General features: G+C 31.1%; 1 protein-coding gene across 50 annotated transcripts in view; it reads left to right on the plus strand.

Moving 5' to 3' along the window:
• LOC145249698 (uncharacterized) overlaps positions 1-19,717 on the plus strand; it is a 369,665-nt gene extending 349,948 nt beyond the window's left edge. For 26 of the 50 annotated variants that reach the window (XM_080111534.1, XM_080111542.1, XM_080111553.1 and 23 more), the window contains 4 exons: positions 2,522-2,597; positions 5,095-5,254; positions 17,812-17,946; positions 19,075-19,717. In XM_080111534.1, coding sequence (XP_079967660.1) covers positions 2,522-2,597; positions 5,095-5,254; positions 17,812-17,946; positions 19,075-19,215 — 512 coding nt within the window. In that variant the 3' untranslated portion in view covers positions 19,216-19,717. Of the gene's footprint in view, positions 1-2,521; positions 2,598-5,094; positions 5,477-17,811; positions 17,947-19,074 lie in introns of all 50 variants that reach the window. The other 24 variants (XM_080111510.1, XM_080111516.1, XM_080111526.1 and 21 more) reach the window with 1 other exon arrangement.
• The last annotated feature ends 650 nt before the right edge of the window (positions 19,718-20,367 follow it).

The following is a 20,367-nucleotide window of genomic DNA, read 5'->3' on the forward strand; positions in this document are numbered from 1 at the left end:
ATTTCCACTATACGACGTTGTTTCACCAACCTGACGTTCATTAACCTGTATCCTCGAGTAGCCTTTGAGCCTTGATAAGTGATGACACCCTTGTAAAAAAATAAATAAATAAATAAAGTTTGTATCTCTCTTGCACTTGCTCCATTGGGTATATTCACCTGATAGGTTTTGAAAATTTTTTTTTTGAGCCTGGTTGATTTCATAATTACTGGAATGATGGAGATCTTCCTAAAATTCCAGTTTCTTTTCATGTTGTACATAAGACCTTGGTATTTCATCATCTTCTTCTCAACTCTGTTTAAGCCAGCTTCATTAAGGACATTGACTTCAGTAGGACTTCTTCCTCTTTCTTGTCACGTATCAACATCTTCATTTTTGTTTTTTTTATTAGGTAAGTAGTTGTAGAAATTGCATAGTCACAGTGGATTTCCAACAGTTCTATGTTCCTAGGACTTGTTGCTACACCTGATACCAAATTTTCACAAATGGTCGAGTGGAGATATCTACAAACTTCATTGTACCACATTACATAGAAGCTATCCCACAGCCAAACCTCAAATATTGTAATATATATATATATATATATATATATATATATATATATATATAGCTTGTATAAAAAGAAAATGGATAGTTATTGTTCTGATTTAAGAAAAAAGGTTCCTTGATCGGCTTAGTTTTGTTTTCCAAGTTTTCTGGGTGAAGTTTGCTTGGCGATAGTAATTCCAAAGTCCATGTAATTTGTAACTGAAACCAGTGTGGATTTGTTAGAAAATGCAGAGAAGCCACTTCCTTGTCTCAGAACCCCTGTTTTTATTGACTAATCATGCCCCCCCCCACATCTGTCTCTTTCCTCTTTCTATTCTCTCTCTGTAATGACTATATCCATCTCAATAATTTTTCTACCATTACCTTTCTTTCTTCCAATAATCACGTTATCTTTTTTCTTCTTCCAATAATCATGTTATCTTTTTTCTTCTTCCAATAATCATGTTATCTTTTTTCTTCTTCCAATAATCATGTTATCTTTTTTCTTCTTCCAATAATCATGTTATCTTTTTTTTTCTTTCAAAATCACTCTATTCCCCTCCTACACTTCCTCTTTCATATGGAGCGTTGGTTTTTCTTTTCACAAATTAATATTTCTCTTTCCATTTCTTTACCGAAATGACTTTGCGAATATCAGAGAAATGTTAGTTCAACTGCAAGAATTTATCTTTCAATAAATCATCAATCACACCACAAGTTGAACTGTGTACCCCCCCCCCCCGGTGTTTTACCAGCTTAAGGGTTTTTCAACTTGATGCCTGAGAATTAAAGTTCTGCCCGTTTCTATTACCAGTGATAAATGACTCATGAGAATTTACCAGGTTAGGGTTATTTGACTTTGCCTGGGACCCACAATATCACTACACATAATAGTGACAATGTATGGAAGTGAAGCCTGACCAATGAGGGTTGACGTGTTGTGTAGAGAGAAATGATACAATGTATGTGTAATGTGGATCTTGAAGATAGGCTTCAAGGCTCTACGGACAAATTTATCTTTAGTTGACCTTTGACAAGTAAATATTTTCGTTTACGAGCCAAACCTATGTGATTTTTGGAATATGACATCTTCATTCGGAAGTACATACATTATAAAGAGTTTTTTTTGTATTTTTTAATCTTTAGTTGACCTTTAACAATAAAATATTTTCGTTTAACTAGCCAAATCCATATGATTTTTGGAATATGACATTTTCGTTTTGTGACAAGTACGTACATTATAAAGATTTTTCTGTATTTTTTCAAATAAGTGTCATTCTAAATATGCACTGAATTTTATGCTGAGATGTGAATTTTATGTTGAGATGTGAAGGTATAAACATTCAAATTTCTTCAGATGCTTTTTTATTAACGGCTTTTGTTTAAAGAAGTATATTGTTTTATTAAACCTTTTATTTATTTTTTTTAATAATTAGACTTTGTTCATTTCATTTAAACAACAAAAAAAAAAGTTGAAAAGATATTTGTCGCTCGGCAATGAGCTTTGGAAGATTGTCGGTGTAAAAAACAAAAACAACACAATCGCCAAAAGATAAGCATTTTATTATTTCTAGTTGTCACTTAGAAAAATCACTCTCAAATGTAACTGTTTTACCTGCAATGTAAAGCCTTGGTCTTTGATCTAATAAGCTCAGAGAAAGATTAAATAGGGAGATTTGTGCATTACAGAAAACTTTGTTGGTTTGGTCACATTAAAAGGATTAATGAGGGGTACTTGGATTAATAGGTGTAGAACAGTTGGGTTAACACGGTTCGGTTATAGGAGGAAACCAAGGAAAACATGGGAGGAAGTAATAAGGATGGACTTCAGAGAAGGAAGGATAAATAAAGACCTGTGACAGAGGTAGTTTAGTTTGGAAGTCAATTTCTAAAAGTTGTCCAACACATGCTAGCATGTAAAATGGAAATAAAAAAAATGATGGTGATGATGATAGATTGTGAATCTTTTATTTTATCTTTTTTTTCTTTTTAGGTGAATTAAATTCATTAAAAGAAGAATGTACAAATCTGAGGAAGAGGATACAAGCTATAGAAGCTGAGATGAAGCTGTAAGTAACCAACATTCTTTCATGTCGCATCTAATCGTGTGAGAGCGATATTGCATGAGATGCATAGAAATTGACTCTTTTCTTTTTACTTATATGTATTTTAAATCCAAACGATATAAGGTTTTTATTTTTGTAAATTCTGTTGATTTAAAATATACATAAAAATATATTCAAGTTAAGAATTTATTGTTTGAAACAAGGAATATATGGAAAAGAATTATATTTATTTCCTTAATGGATGATCAATAATGGCTAATATCGTCAGAGGAAATGAAATGCAGTTAGCAAAATGATCAGTTATGAATAAACATATATTTTGCTCTATATTTATTATATTGAGCTTTACCTTTTTGGCTAGGATCATATTGAAAATATCTCGCTGTAATACTTAATAGGGCAATAATTCATGATTCTCTAATCTGTGATTTAACTCAAAAGTTCCCTATCTTGGGTTGAGCATATTGGGAAGTGATATATAATTTGCCATAAGAATATTAAGCGATGTTCTTTGTGTAAACAAATCGAATTTAGGCATTTGGACGATGTCAAAAACATTGTTAATTCACTACCCGCACAGCAGCCGAATAGCATAATGGTGAGGAGCCTTGACTGTCGTTTGGACGGTCGGGTTTCGATCCTGACTTTAAATAGTTGCCTGATGAGCTGTGATACAGCAAAACAGTACTGTATGTGGATGACTAATATATATATATATATACTAGCTGGCAAATTGCATATGTATTATTATAGAATCAATTCTCTATTGATTATTATATATTATAAGGAATAATTTGCCCAATGGACTAATACGCAAAAAAAAAAAATATCATTCGTCAAATTTCGTCTGTGTTTTTTTACAATATCATATCAGCTGATATTTGGGTTTGACAATGAATGCCCTGGAAAAGTCATTTCTGATTAATGTTTAATTTTAAAATATGCAAGCGAAGAAATGATTTGCAGCAATTTTATAATGGTACTTCTTCTTTTATCGTAAATTGAACTCCTTAATAAGAAAAAAATAAAATGGTGAGGTACACCCGGGTTTGAATAGGGGATCATTCGATCTGTAGTTGAATGCTCTACTATTAAGCCATACCTCGAGATTATAATAAATCTGTTTGTTTTTTTTTTTTTTTTTTGAGAAATGATTTGCTAAGATTTTATCAACCCTCTTGGTTTGTGTAATGTAAAATATTCTCCTTTAAAAATTATTCTTTTTTATCTATAAGCTAGAAAGGCTATTTTTAAGATCAGATTTTTTTTTTTTTTCAATTTTCGATACTTATTAGATTAATTTCTGTACAAAACATATCTAAGAACACTGCCAGACATATAAATAAATTACCTTTGTGTTAAATTTGCAAAAGATAGGCTCAGCCATTTTAAAACCTATGAGGAAGGAATTCTCACACACACAAAATGACTCTTCTATAATCTATATAATTATAAAACTCAAATGACCTTGTAACAGGTGTTGTAACCCAACATCCGGTTTACGACGTCATGCATAAACAAATAATCAACGCGACAATAAAACGTATTGTTTTACTGTGTACGTTTTCAGCATCCCATATGCTTTTTATTCACCTTTAAATTATCCAAATAAACAATTGTTAATACTGTCTGCATTTTTTTTTTATACATCGTTTATTTCCATATTTAATTTAAGTTATTTTAACACAATTTTCTTACAAATAAATCTACTTTAACCCATTGACAACCATAAGAGCATTTTACAATGGCGATTTACCCACTGCCTTCATTTTTTTTTTTTTTTTTTTTTTTACATTTATTCTCAATTTTTTAATACACTTTTCTTAAAAAACATTCATTCATTTTCTTCTACACTACCAACATAAATAAATAGCCCCGAAAATATGTTTTTTTTAAATGTGCGTTACAAATAAATAATCAACGCGACAATATAATGCATTGTTTTTTTTGTTTTTTTTTTGCATTTAAATTAAGATATATCAACATTTGAATTTAACTTTAAGTATTATGGTATCTGTTCAGTGCACATTTATCTATAAGTATGGAAAACCACTTATAATTCAATGGCTGTAAGTTTGTTTATTTTTAAAAAAAAAAACAAAAAAAAAACAATTATAAACAGAACGACTCATAGAAATCTATCTATATTTTTTCATTTTAATATACTTTCATAGAAATGTTTCTGTTATGTCACAAAAAACTATTTTCTTTATGTCACAAGTGTCACGCTCATACATTAATTCCATAGCTAATATAACATACTGACCCAACAGGTCACGGATAGTCTAGTAGGATATATATATATATATATATATATATATATATATATATATATACACACACACACACACACATCATACTTATAAAAAGCCCTACATATGTATTGAACATTTTTGAAAAGGTATTGGTAGAACATATACATACATACATTTATATATATATATATATATATATATATATATATATATATATATTTTACGTAATTTTTTTTATTCTCCAGATCAAGGAAAGAAAATTTGCAGCTGTCCTCTGATTACAACAAACTGCAAGAATCTTACCGAGAGTTGGAAGCATTAAAAGACAAGCTGGAAGACAAGGAAAGTCTTTGGAAGTCCAACATGACTGATGCCCAGAAAGAGGCTGAGCAAGCCAAACAGGAGGTGAGCGTCATCGACCCGACGGCGCTGCTACTGCCAACCGATGACAGCAGTAGCGGTGGTAGTGCTTCTACTGCTATTGAAAGTACCACCGCTCCTGCTTCTTCTACTTCTACTTCTCCTTCCCGCTGCTCCGCTGTTGCAAGAGAGCCCGGGCAGCGGCAGGCTGCTGCGGTCACTTTATCTCCGGGCAGTGGGTTAAACCTTGACCAATCACCACCTCAGGTACACTACAACAGAAAAAAAAAACTGTGCATGGACTCTCTCTTTCTCTCTCTCTATCTCACATTTTCAAACTTCAGCCACTGTTGCTGCTGTTGCTACCACAGCCATTTCGTCACACCACGCCTCTTGTATTAAACCCCCCTTTCCCCTCCTGCCAATGCTATGCCCTTCTCTTTCACCGTTCTCTCCTCAACCCTTCACTCTGATAATTCACTAATTATTTCTCTTGCTTTTTCGGTAATAGTCAACTGACATACTTCCGGTGTAGCACTATTGGAAGCAGTGACAAGGCAAATCAGTACCTTCACTTTTATTTTTTTTTCATTATTTCTATTCTGAAGTGATTTATTGAAATAAAATAGAAGAAAGACATTATTGAAAAGTATACAATAAAAATTAAAATTATACAAATAAAAATAAGTCTTTATTTGCACTTTTAATAACAAAATTAAAAAAAAAACAGAAGTTTTTATTTTATTTGAAATTTTATAAGAAATATGTTTATGAAATTATAAAAATAAAAATTTTTTAATTTTTTTATTTGAACTTATATAATAATTATATGTTTATGAAAGTATAAATATAAGATTATTGAAATCAAAATAAAATTTCAAACGTTTTTTTAAAAAAATGTATCCCATACATAATACTCTCAAAATATTTTTTAAAGATTTTAGAAGATGTTTTCAATAATTCATTAAAAAAAAATGGGTTTGTATTACTGTGCACATAGATTCGAAAAAGTTGTCAAAAAACAAATATAGAACAAATAAATGTTATCAAAGGCAAGATAAGTTACTTTTCTACCTAACTGGATATAATTCACGTGTTTTTATTCAGTGTAACATGTTTATTCAGCTCGAAAAACATGCAATGTTTACCGATGTATTGGAAAATTCAAAATGGCAGCCGACTGTCTCTCGGAGAGGGTACGTTTGGGAAAAGGTATTATAAATAATAAACTAGACAAAATACTGTTAGAAAACAACCGAATACATGTCAACTTATGTCACGGTAACATATATTGAGCGAATTTCTAACAGTATTTTGTCTAGTTTATTATTTATAATACCTTTTCCCAAACGTACACTCTCCGAGAGACAGTCGGCTGCCATTTTGAATTTTCCAATACATCGGTAAACATTGCATGTTTTTCGAGCTGAATAAACATGTTACACTGAATAAAAACACAAAAAATATATCCAGTTAGGTAGAAAAGTAACTTATCTTGCCTTTGATAACATTTATTTGTTCTATATTTGTTTTTTGACAACTTTTTCGAATCTATGTGTACAGTAATACAAACCCAAAAAAATATATAACTAATTTCAATAATTCTTAATTAAAATAAGACCAAAAAACTTTTAAACGATTATTTAAAAAAAAAAAAAAATACCAGAACGATCGGAAAACTGTATTAAAAAAAATAAAAAAAAGAGTGCAAACAAACGGGAAATATATGCATGAGAGTAAAAAATGAAGGAACTAATTTGCCTTGTCACTGCTTCCGGTAGCACTATGCCGGAAGTTAGGAAGTACGTTAGTTGACTGTAATTACCTTTTCTTCTGACTTCTTACCTTCTTTACTCATCCATTTTTGTTCTGTCGACTCAATATGTCATCTATTGTATAAAGAGAGTTTATTTGTTCTATTTTACTTCAATCGAAGTTCTCAGAAATCAAGGGGCCCCACAACCTGGGGCTAACACTTGAACTCTATACGAGATACATAGATATTCAGATGTTCCATTAAAGTTCTTTATTTCTCAAACACTGAGTTAATAAAGAAATTGAGAACATAATTTTCCTCTCCCCAATTAACCATTTTAATACGTTGTAGTATATCTTTCGTTTTGGTCTTCTGGATTCCAGGACAAGAATTAATCTAGTCTGGTGGAGTATCCAGCTCCGTGCAATTACTTAAGGTAATATCACTTGGAGAAGGTGCACCATTCCTCATAAAAGCTGATGTGAGTTAGCCATAGTGAGATCTTATTTGGGCAGCGAATACTATGTGATTTTGAATATTTGGTCAGGGTTTACTTCTATGGAAAAGTATCCTCATGCCAGGTTGTTCTGACAAACCCCTGTACAGAGAGAGCTTAGACGCTCGAGGATAATGTCTAGTAGGAATTCAAGTGTTTTTTGGGGGGGGGGGGTTCTTTTAATTTTCTTCCTTTGAAGATTGTAACATTGGGTATGGGACAGCCAAACCAGCTGCCAACATTGCCCTGTTTTTTTATTGAAACTAACTGAGAGCTCTTTTTAGTATCCTCGTTGTTTCCTTAAGTGCAGTTGTCTGGATCTCTTTTTCACTTATGTCTAGTTAAGACATTTTTTAACACAATTTTTAATATCGTGAAATAAGTCAACATTTTTTTTTCAAATTGAAAAACACTAACTCCGGATTTAATCTATTGTTTCTCTGATGGTAAACTGGACCTGATTTCGTTGAAGAGATCAGTTTTTAAGTGTTAATGTCCACTGATTTGAAAAAAAAAAAAAAAATGTTGACTCATTCCTAAAGGAATTTAGGTACAACTACACTATAATAGCAAAATTTGAAATTTTTAATATTGAATTTCAAGGAAAACTAATGGTCTTTACTTAATTGTCATGTTATAGTAATGAATATATCCAAAAATTATGAAAAACGATAAGGTAAAAAAAGAAAAGAAAACATTGCTGACATGTTTCTGTCAATGTTATTCATCCATCCAAACAAAGATTTTACTCGTTATGAACCATCCTTGGTGTATGATTGCTGTTTCCTTTTAATTTTAGTGTTATGTGACCAGTAGTTTAAGAGTTTATCAGTTAAATATTTATTCACAGACACACATCTACTGTTTTATTTATATAGATTTGACGCTTTTGGCTCTCATTTTAATCCATTCACACTTTGGATTGAAGATTCTTCCTTTTCGACCTCATAATTGGTTGATCATTTAATGAATGTTTATTCTTTATTGTAATTCCCTGTTTGAATATTTGATGGATTATTATTATATTGTAATTTATTTTCATAAGTTTTCTTGTTTATATATATATATATATATATATATATCATTTTTCGTTGTTAGCAATAAACAGCTTTTAGTACTTTTACTTCCAGTGCATGTGAGTTTCCTCCCTTACATTTTTGCATACGCAAAGCCATTTATCGTAAACAAAAATAACGGCATAAATTTCTAAGCGATAAATTATTGCATAATTTCAGACAGGATCGTGTGGTTTACTGGAACACTCACGCACAGTCCGTGTGATCAAGGGTTTGAATTCTATTATGCTGATAAGTAGCAGTAATGGGGAAACATGTTTCTGTGGATATATGTGTTTATATATATATATATATATATATATATATAAAATGGGTTAATAAATTCCAACGAAAGAAAGATGTATATTTAAATTAGGGAGTAGTCACCAACAATGTGTATTTTTTAACATTATTTTATTATTCCGTGTCTTGGTTTTTCATTGATAATTATGTTTGGATCATTGTAATAATGTTTTTAAATCATTGAAATCGTTTACGTACGTTTCAGACGGTCTGATGCGTCCTCGTCAGAAATTATTTTCAAATGTGTAAAACTACGAAAATCGCCATTTTTACACATTTGAAAATAATTTCTGACGAAGACGCATCAGACCGTCTGAAACGTACATAAACGATTTCAATGACTTAAAAACATTATTACAATGATCCAAACATAATTCTCAATGAAAAACCAAGACACGGAATAATAAAATAATGTTAAAAAATACATTGTTGGTGACTACTCCCTAATTTAAATATATATATATATATATAATATAAATATAAAATAAATCTTAGCTGTATGTACTCAGCACCATTGTTTCTCTCGTTTCTTTTTTTTTTTTCTCGTTTTCTTTTTTCTCATTTCCTTTTTTCTATTTTCTCGTTTTTTTGTTTCTTTTTTTCTTCCCCCTTATTTGAAATGTCAGATTTTTAGAGCAAAAAAATGGTTAAGATAAAAACCTGCAAACTTTACTAAATCTCATTTTTTAAAACTCTCTACAGCTCATCACTTTTCTCTTTTTCACTCTCTTTCTCTAATAACACCCCCCACCCACACCCACCAAATTTGTGTTGCCCATGAGGTGTGTGATGGTCTTTACCTCCTGCCCTGCCTAGTTTGCATGCTGCTCTACAACACCTCCCCAGCCCCACCAAAATTTGATTTATACAGCCCTTCTCTCCCTCCTCGACAAATCTAAGTTATTGCAGTTTCCCTATTTGCCATCAATTTTGGTGTTGTGCATCTTTTCAGCAGTTCACTCTTTCTGTAGATATTTTTTAGATTCATACATCAAATATTGCTTTTCTATTGTTTAAAAAATATTGTGCTTATTCAGAATCCCCCACCCCATGAAAAACCAAAAAGAAAGAAAAAATCTGTATGATAAACATACCTATCATAGAAAGAAAATATCATATACCAAAAATCATATAGATTGATCGAATAGATTTATTTTAATATAAAAAAAATCAAATTTTATGTCTGAATGACAATCTCATGACACCATCTTAAAAACAGTATAAAATAACAGGGGAAATAACTCCAAATAATTTAAAACTTTTGCATGATTTCAGAAAGCCATTCTTAACATGGGGAGGGGGCATGGGAAAAATTCAAATTTACCTTAGAATGATTTCCTGTATAAAAATAAAACTATTTGATCAATGTACATACATTATACAGATTTTCATTGAATTTTCATTTTTTTCATGGAATGTGGTGGGCTGAACTAGCACCATAAAAAGTACAAACAAAATATTTCTTATCGTCAAAGATGTACGGTTTCAGAGGTGACACTTCACATTTATAATCACACACAATCACAATAAGAATCCTGTTTATTTTGGGAATGAGGATTGGATTGATAATTTAATATTATTTAGACTACTGTTCTCATCTCGGATGACGCACCTGACAAAGGTTGGCGGTTAAATCAGTTGAAATGTTGTGAAAATAACATAAAAGACCAGAACCGTAATATGTTTCTGAATTTTTGAGATGTGGATTTGTTATCCATATTGTTTGTATTCTTCGGACTACTGTTCTCATCTTGAGTGTCAGTTTCACATATAAGTTGATGTAACCTCCGACCTTCTTCAGGTATATCTTGTCGTACTCAGGAACGTTTCTGTTGAATTTGGGAATCTGCACAGAAGTGGTTAGAATACTTTGAAAAATTCAGTTGTAAGAATGACCCTTCTTCTGAAGGTTGAAGGTTCAATTCTCAGTGTGGGCTACTGAAAATACAAGTGCAAATTACTTAGGACTTCTATCCAGTTATGGCTGACGGAACGAGAGCATGCTCCCCCCCCCCTCATCGCCCCTGAATTAAATAAAGGGTTTCGCTTGGAATTCTGTGCAGATTCCTGAGTTTGACAGAAAGATTCTCAAGTTTGACAAGATACACATGAATAAGGTCAAAGGTTACCTCGATCGAAACACTGTGAAATTAATATTCGCGATTAGAACAGTAGTTGGAAGAACCCAAATCTTCATTATGTATTCTTTTATCGTACTGTTGTTTTTATCAACTTGAATTTTAGCATTTGAATTCCTTGTTTATGTTTTCATTGGTTTCACTTAGAATACATTGATATATATATATATATGTCATAATTATTCCAAGGCAGGATAGGCTGTTTTTAGCAGTTCCTGCCCAGATATATATATATATATGTCATAATTATTCCAAGTTAATATTTTCCAAAGTATAGTGTGTGTGTGTGTGTGTGTATGTATATATATATATATATATATATATATATATATATATATATATACATACACATACTGTACTTTGGGGTAATTGCACCAATTCCGGGGTAATTGCGCCAACTAGCTAAAAGTGCTCTTTTGGCAACCATGCATATAAAGAGCACTTTTTTTTTTTTTTTTTTTAGTTGGCGCAATTACTCCAGAGTACGGTGTGTGTGTGTGTGTGTGTGTGTGTGTGTGTATAATATATATATATATATATATATATATATATATATATATATATATATATATGTCATAATTATTCCAGGTTAATATTTTCCAGAGGTGAAGCAACCAATGAATTTTTAACGAGGTTCATACCAAAGTAGGACAAGATATACTTTTTATTTATTTTACATTACAGACTCTGCTTTTGTACAAGCAGCATCGCCTGAAGAGGTCTCTAGTTACTTGTAACTGGCTGACCGAAACATACTCATTAATGTGTAACGACCTATACATGCTTATGTAAAACAAATAAAAAAAGTTATATACGCATATTATAATCACATTGACACGCTAGTTCTTCTTAGATGACGAAAGTGAAATGATGTTAAGCCTGGTCAGTACCATATCGGTGACCATTTGGGAATACCTAGAGGTATATATGCGCATGTCGTGATGCATATGCAAAAGATGACCAAGTAATTCTAATATTAACCACAGTACTTTTGTACACGATGATTGCTACTTTTGGACAGAAGCTTGCCATATCTTCAGGTTGATGTCTGGCATCTATGTGTACGTAGATGGCTCTTTCGACCAGCTGCACTCATGAAACTGGATACTTCACCAGACTAGATGAATTCTTGTCCTGGAATCTGGTAAAACCAAGAGACCATGAGAAAGATATACTATACCATATTTAAATGGTCAATTGGAAAGAGAGGAAAATTATATTTTCAACTTCTTTACTAACTTAAAGCTTGAGAGGCACAGGGAATATTCAATGTATCTCATGTAGAGATCAGGTCCTGGATATGACCTTAAACTATATCCAATAGTGATGCCCCAGTTTGCGGGCTTTGGGGAGTGTGGAGCCATCCTTTAATTGCCATTGCTCCTAGGTCCACTATGACCCGGAGTGGTAGTACCTGTTAGGGTCCCAACTATGGGTTAAATAAAAACTGACTTGAAAAAAAAAATGTATTCTATTAAAAATATTTCTTCAGGATTCGCCATTAAATAACCTGAAAATGGTTGGTATGTCATAAAGCAAAAACAACCAACCATATAAAGATTAAGTGTTAACTCTAGGAAGAGGGTCCCTTGATTTCTGAGAACTTTGACTGAAGTAAAATAAAACAAAAAAAAGATTATGAAAACTTTTAGGGATTCTTTGATGTTATGAGGACAACTTATTAACTTACTGTTTAATGGATTAATATTTTTAATGGATTAATATTTGGGGAGCCAAAAATCCAAATGTTAGGAGTTGTGAAACTTTTCTGCTATCCAGTCTGGTATTACTACAGCCTTGCCTGATGATAATGGTGAATCTTGTAGAAGCACATAAGATTTTCTCTTGCATATCCTATCGATCCCTGGCTTAACTACCATATTCAGAAGCCCCAAGCTCCTATATAAGCAGCAGAATTAATTGTAATTTCTTGTCAAAAGAAGGCTTACGAACCAAGATCAGTGTAGTATCTGTTCTGATGCTACACTTTATCTTTTCTGTCCTCAGTCAGTGGAGGAGAGATCCTTCATGACTATTTTTATTTTTGTTCCTATTCAGAGTGCTCCTTTTGGGGGAGCTGGATTTTCCCCACATTAAAAACCGAACTTGTCTAACTCTGCCCTCATGGGGAGGCAAGTAAATAGGATCTTGTCAAAAGAAGTAAGGAGACGTCTTGTTTTTCGTTGCTGATAACTCACAAAACCATAACAGTTGCAGGGACGGCATATATAATCAACAGTAGATTCTTTGATAAGAGAAGGATGCATTCGAAATGTTTAGAGCACATTTGAACCTTGATACTTTACTTTTGAATTTTAAATTTTAATTCATGTTATTTTATAAAAATAATTTTATAAAATCTACCGTACGCTCACTACAGTGTAATGTAGATGACAATGTATTTTGGACTAAGTCACTGTAGAGAGGTATGTGAAGCTTCCGTCCAGTGCAATGCAACGGGTCCCTGATGAGAGCTGGCAATTAATCGATTTGAATAAAACAAATTAGCGATTTCACAAATTTCGATGAGAATAAAATATGGGAGGGTGAAACATTTGATGATCCTCATTCAATCCCGAGCAACGTCAGGTCTCCCTGCTAGCACTTTGTAATTGTCACAATTTTTATAATTGGAACTTTTAAGTAGTATGTGTACTTAGCTGTCTGTCGAGGTGAAAATTTTCCATTTTAGACGTTTAATTCTTTGCGAACTTAACGAAACAAAGACGAAGCAGTTTTAAAATATTATTCTATTTCTAAATTATGTTCAGCCTTTATAGTCCCAATAACTAATGCAAACATGTTGTTTTATAATTTTATGCATTCAAGTTTGCTCTAACTTCAATAATACGTTAGCTTAAGTCCTCAGTAGCCTATGTAAACCTTCTCTGAAGGAGGAAGTTTACAGGGAATATCAAATTCACAAGCGGTGCCCAGCTGCAGGTATATCCTGGTAATTGGAAATGGACATGCAGCATCTAGCATTCATAAATGGTCACCCATCTGCTACTGGTTTGGCTGCACATTGGCTTAATTTTAGTGATCGAACGAGAACTGGTCTATGAACACACAATTACACTAATCTTATGTAGGTTTAGATTGAAAGTAAGAACTACGTTTTAGAATTCAGAATAATGAAATGCTGAAAGTTTACCGTGTTATCAATTCCTCAAGCTTTGCAATTTTTGATATTGTTTTCATTGTTTGTATTTATTATTTATGATGTGGTTTTCTTGAAAATAATTAATTTAATCCAAAAAATTTTGTGTTTGCAATGAGCAAGTAATTTATATTAATGCATTTAGCGTTAGCAACTTTGTTTTTTGATCGGAATTTATTACTAAATCATGGTTGAAAATAGCTGCTTGAATGTTTCCTGCTATCTAGTTTGGTCTGATTTTTTTTTTCTTCTGACAAATTCCTCCCTCTTAAAAAAAAAAAATTACATTTTTGGAAAAGTCTTTGATTTTAATCAGGCGAGCAGCACCTTTTCAATGGAAAAGAAAAAAAAAAAAATCTAATTTTATGTTCAAGTCAAATATAATTATTGGTACTTGTTGAGATAGTTAACGGATCAAAGTTTTTTGGGTTTTTTTTTTTTTAATTTGTCACTTTAAGCAAAAACAATATTACATATTTAATTGTCATGCTGAAAATAGTAGTATATATCCAAAAATTACGAAAATCCATCAAGTAGAAAGTTATTTATAGGTAAAAGTAAGTTTTACAGAAAATTGGATAGAATTGTATTTAAAAAAAATTTTTTTTACTGTAGACAATGTAGAGTTCACACGTAGGGGACATAACTCCAAAACGAATGTTTTAGATTATTTGTTTAAAGCGTGTAATATTTGTTGTCTAAAGCGATGGACTTTATTTTACTAAAAAGACAATAGCAGTTGTTTTACTCAATGAATTTTCGTAATTTTTTATATACATTACTATTTTAGACATGAAAATTAAGTATGTAATATTGTTTTTGCTTAAAACGACATATTTAAAAAATCAATATGTCAACTCTATCTTAACAAGCACCTAATTTTTGACGAATCTTTGGCCAAATAAATTTTAAAATAAAATAGTAAAACATTCTGATTGTTAAGAAGTCTTTAATCATTAAAGATCAAGACCAAAGCAGAATACGAGAAAATGTTTTGGTGCTTATTCAAATTGGCACTTATGGCAGCAATTAAAAATAAAGAAAATAGAGAAAACTCTATATGACATATGTACAAGTCATGTAACGAAGATGAAATATTGAAAAAAAAATCACATAATTTTATCGAGTAGATTTTTAAAAAAAAATTTTTTTTTTCAATTATTCACAAAAATCAAATGTTCATCGTTCACTATAAGGGAGAAAAAATAGCTTCAACACTTGAATGGAAGCAGGACTTGACAAGGGCAGATAACCCACAAGGGCATTAAAAAAAAAATTTTTTTAAATACAAAATTAAGACAAAATAATTTATAATTAACCCAACATGTTTTTATTTATTTATTTTTAATAGACATTTCTTTTTCAGAAAATAAAGTATACATTCATTGTTTGTTTCATGTTTCTGTTAACAAATATATTTTTAAAACATAAATATTCATACAAAATATCTTAATATTTTGCCCAAATATATAAGTAAGCAGTTTAGGAAAAAAGTAGAGGTATTGCTTCCATTTTGGGCTTCCATACCTCAATTGAGCTATGCAGGTGCGCTCTGCTGATGTGTTTGAAAGTTAAGCTACCGTGTTATGCCCAATTATAAAAATAACTCTTCATTATGAGAATATGCGCTAGTTGCTTTTTCTTTCGACAGATTTATCAAAATCTTTTTTTTTTTTTTTTTTTTTTTTTAATCCATGTAAAATTGAATCTTTCACCTAAAAGTTGAAAAAATCGTTTTTAAAAAATACACGTCTATTCCTGTTTAGTTTTATGTGAACCTTGTTTGCATTTTTTTGTTTTGTTTTTGTATATTACCTATTTGCTTTTTTAAATTATAATTATTTCTTATTCTCTGATTTTAATTGTTGATTCAGTTTCACTAAATAATAGTAATAATGATAACGATGATTTAGGGAGGCTTATTGCCACCCAAATCCCAGTGAAGCCCACTGGTCGCTGCTAGCGAGAAAGCAGCTGTTGCGATAATGCAAAGTCATTTGGAAAGGTTATCGAAAGAGGTGATGTGAGACTTAAAAAAAAAAAAAAAAAAAAAAAAAAGGCACTTCTGCATGATGACAACAACATGAGGCGGCTGAGACGACTTATCAACCTCTGTTCTTTGAATGAGAAACGCCCTCTATCGGCCGTTCTGGGGATATCAAATATAAGCAATTGTCTCTGATAGCGCAAAAATATATAATAACAAAATAAATAACACAAAAACATATGAAAAGCGAATTGTATAAAACATAATTTTCAAAGCCAAAAACAACAATTTTTCTCTACAAAACAACCAAACCAAGGCCCATGACTAAATATTTTAAGATATAAATAACTTGCTGCATAAAACTTTTACCAAAATTACTGGATTAAATAGCTTGAAAAGGGGTTGATATGACGTAAAACAGACAAAACACCATGAGTAAATATTTGAAGATATAAATAATTTTCGAGCATAAAATTTTTTTTATCAAATTGACCTACAAAGCCAAATACAACAATTTTGGTCAACAAAGCAACCAAACCAAGCACCATGAATAAATTGGAAGGTATCCATGTATGCATGTGTGTATGTGTGTAATATATATATATATATATATATATATATATATATATATGAGTTAATAAAACATGTTCAAAGTCAAAAACATTTAATTTAAAAAAGGAAACACTAAATAAGTGGATAGTCCTTAATCCACGGAGTTTCGAAGAAATACTTTCCTTCTCATCAGAGGGTAGGAATTAGCAAAATGCGGGATCACGTGAAATCACCTTTTTCTACATTCTATTCCCTCTGCTGTACTCTTTGTTATCAAGTAAGATCTTTGACTTACTTACAGTTTCATCAAATACTTTTGTATTCAAAATCCGATCCCGCATTTTGCTAATTCCTACCCTCTGATGAGAAGGAAAGTATTTCTTCGAAACTCCGCAGATTAAGGACTATCCACTAATATGTTTTTAACTCTTTTTCCAAAGTGTTTTTTTAACTATTTGCTCTTATAAGCTCTATCTCCTATTTGGTTTTATCGAGCTTTTACATCTGGTTGAGATTACTTTATAAATATTAATTCTTTAATATTTATAATTTACTCAAGTTTTACCATCTTGGATCATGGTAAATTTAATTGTAATTTTTATTTTATATACACACACACACACCTTCCAATATTTATTATTAATTATATTAAATATAGTAAATAATTATGTCAGCCTCTTTAAGAAACTCATTAATTATTGTTGAGCACTGAATTTTTAAATTTCAACAATATTTCTCGCAATGGACAGTGGCCAAATGGATTTGGTCCTTGCTAATGGAATCAGAGATGGCTTCGTTGCTGGTTCAAATCTCAACCGGTTTTAATCATGACACCCTGCAATGTGTGTGTAAGTGCACACGCTCATCTCATGGAAAAATTTGTTTTCATAGTAAACCACTTCTTGCCTAATCTCTGTAGATTTTGTTAAGTCAAAAACTGTTGATAATTATGAGAGTTTAGTTGTGATATTTTGAAGCTGTTTCAAAGGCAAAAACAAAAACAAGGCAATGCCAAATGTTTAACTGCAAGAAAACCATTGACGGGTATGTGAGAGAAAAAAAAAATCATATAGGTTAAAGAATTTTGATCATTTTTTTTTTCTTTTTTTTTTTTTTCTCCCTCCCCATCCTCCCTTTTTTTTGTTTTTTATTTAGATGGGTCAGACGAAAGATTTAATGGGTGAACTGACTCACAAATGCGACCAGTACACAGAAGAAGTTAGCAGTCTTCGGCAAGAACTTGGCAGTATGCTGGAAGACTACCGTTATCTCAGGGACAAAAGTAAATTGGTATGTATAAAATACTTTGCAACATTGATGAACTTGATCAGAAAATTATTAAAACACAAATAGATTAAATATTATTTATTCCAGAAAATGAAATGTTTAAAATTAAATCATCACCGAGTTGCATGGAGTTCATTGTTTCATTTTATTTGAAAATTTTGTGCTCACAAAGGCCAAGTCTTACTCAAATGAATGTTGTTTCAAAATTGGAATATTTGATCAAAAAAATAATTTTGATTTTAATGTATAATAGTAATGATATAATAGTTGAGATTGACAAGAAGTGTCTAAGTACTACGTGCACAGCATTTGTGTTTCAGTGACATGTCCAAACTCGGATACAAACTATGACATGATGAAACATATTTGTTTTGTATTTCAAACATTTTATTTTTAAAGATTGTTTTATTTAAGGTATTTTTTTTTTTAAGATAATTATTTTTATTTAAGGTATTTTTTTAAAAGGTAATTATTTTAATTTAAGGTATTTTTAAAGCATTATTTTAATTTAAGGTATGTTTTTAAGATAATTATTTTATTTAAGGTATTTCTTTTTAAAGATAATTATTTTTAAAACAATTTTTAAGATATCTTTTTTGTTTAGTATATTTTACTTTTAAATATTTTTTATTGAGACATTTCTTAAAGATATTTTTTAAAAGTGTATATTTTTAAAGATTAAAATTTTTTTTTTTTTTTTTTTTTTTTTTGAAGATATATATTTTTTTAAAGATATTTTTAAAGATATAATTTTTGGAGATTTTTTATTTATATATTTTTTTATGGATTCTTTTTAATATATTTTTCAGATGTATGTTTTTTTTTTAAGATATTTTTTAAAGTATATTTTCTATGTGTTGGGAAGAGATGATGGTAGACAATTGAAAAATTGAAATTAAATGAATAAAAATTCAATTAGCTGTAATTACTCTGCATTGCTCAGGATGCAGTGAAGTCATTTTAAAACTTTTGCAGAATTTTTCATTATTATAATTGAAAAATGTTTGCATATTACCAATTTAACTGGCAGGAATAAATAATTTGTTTGACTAAATTGTAACAAAGTATGCTAACATATTATCAATAACCTGGTACTACAAAAATAAATGACAATTGGCAATTTTTTTCCAGCTGTCGTTCATCTCTAGCATTCCTTTACTGATCCTGCTGTTTGCAGTTCTTTTGGCTTTGTACCCAACTCTTGAAGGAATCACCGCCACCTCTTCTGAGGTCAGCTGGGACGAGACAGCCACAGACCATCCAAACTCATGAAGAGGGGACATTACCACCACTACGAATGACACGACCACCATCACCACTAATAAGAATAATAATAACCTGACAGCCAGCAGCAGGACTTCCAGATAGGCAAGAATAAAAACAGGAAAGAAACTATCAATTTCATCTACCATCAAATTTCCTCTTACTGCGATCGTCGTAAACTAAAACGGTCACAAGATTTTAAAGAAAAAAAAAAACGAAAAAACAAAATCTTTAAAAATAGAAAAAAAATAAAAATGCACACCTGTTTAAAAAAAAAAAAAAAAAAAAGGAAACAGAAAATTAAAAGTGGAACCAAAATAAATTTGGCTCCTTTTTTTTTTTTTGTTTTCTCTCTTTTTCTCTCTCTCTCTCTCCAGGATTTTTCGGCACCACGACCATTATGACTGGAAAATGTCATCCTAAAAAAAAATGGCCTTAACGGAATTGCAAATATTTCTTCTCATCTAATAAATTGGTGCCTGGTGTTTTCCTGGCCAATAGTGTGCAGGTGCGTGCGTGTCTTTCTCTCTTTATATCTCTCTTGCTCTCTTTAATCTGTTTGCGACCCTTCAGGTTCACCTGATAGGGTGCAGATTCCACTTGGTCTCCGAAGATCTGCCCTCTTACAGATTCTAGTATGGTCTTGTCTTGTTTCCAAACTGCCATGCATTTCTTTGAATCTTTTCTTTCTTTTCTTTTTAAATTCGTCTTTGCTTCTTCTCCTCTTCTTCGTTTGATACACCTGCTGCTGGTCACAATTTGTTCAGTAAGTGCCCTCCTCCCTTCCTCGAACATTCGACCACCCTTAAACTGACCGTTGCTGGCCACTTGTTACTGTGTTTGTCCTGCAGGGGTCCATGCATCAGATAGATTGACTGATTGATACGATGGGCTTTTTTTTTCAGCGTTTCTCTATATTCCGACATGGATATAGATCTTCAGGGTGGGGCTTGGGAAGAATGGGAGCCAAAAAAAGAAGAAAAAAAATGGTTACCTGTCTCGTTATTATTTTGATTAACATATTTTTTTTTTTTGTTAATTTTTCTTGGACCAAATTATAAATGGTGAGGTTAAATGTTCATCCATATATTTTACATCCGTTTTTATTTTATTGTAGTTACTATTCTTAATAATCGGATTAATTAACTATTATTAAACTAA

Source organism: Euprymna scolopes, chromosome 28 (genome assembly GCF_053919585.1).
Source record: "Euprymna scolopes isolate OS-2025 chromosome 28, ASM5391958v1, whole genome shotgun sequence".
Taxonomy (NCBI): domain Eukaryota; kingdom Metazoa; phylum Mollusca; class Cephalopoda; order Sepiida; family Sepiolidae; genus Euprymna; species Euprymna scolopes.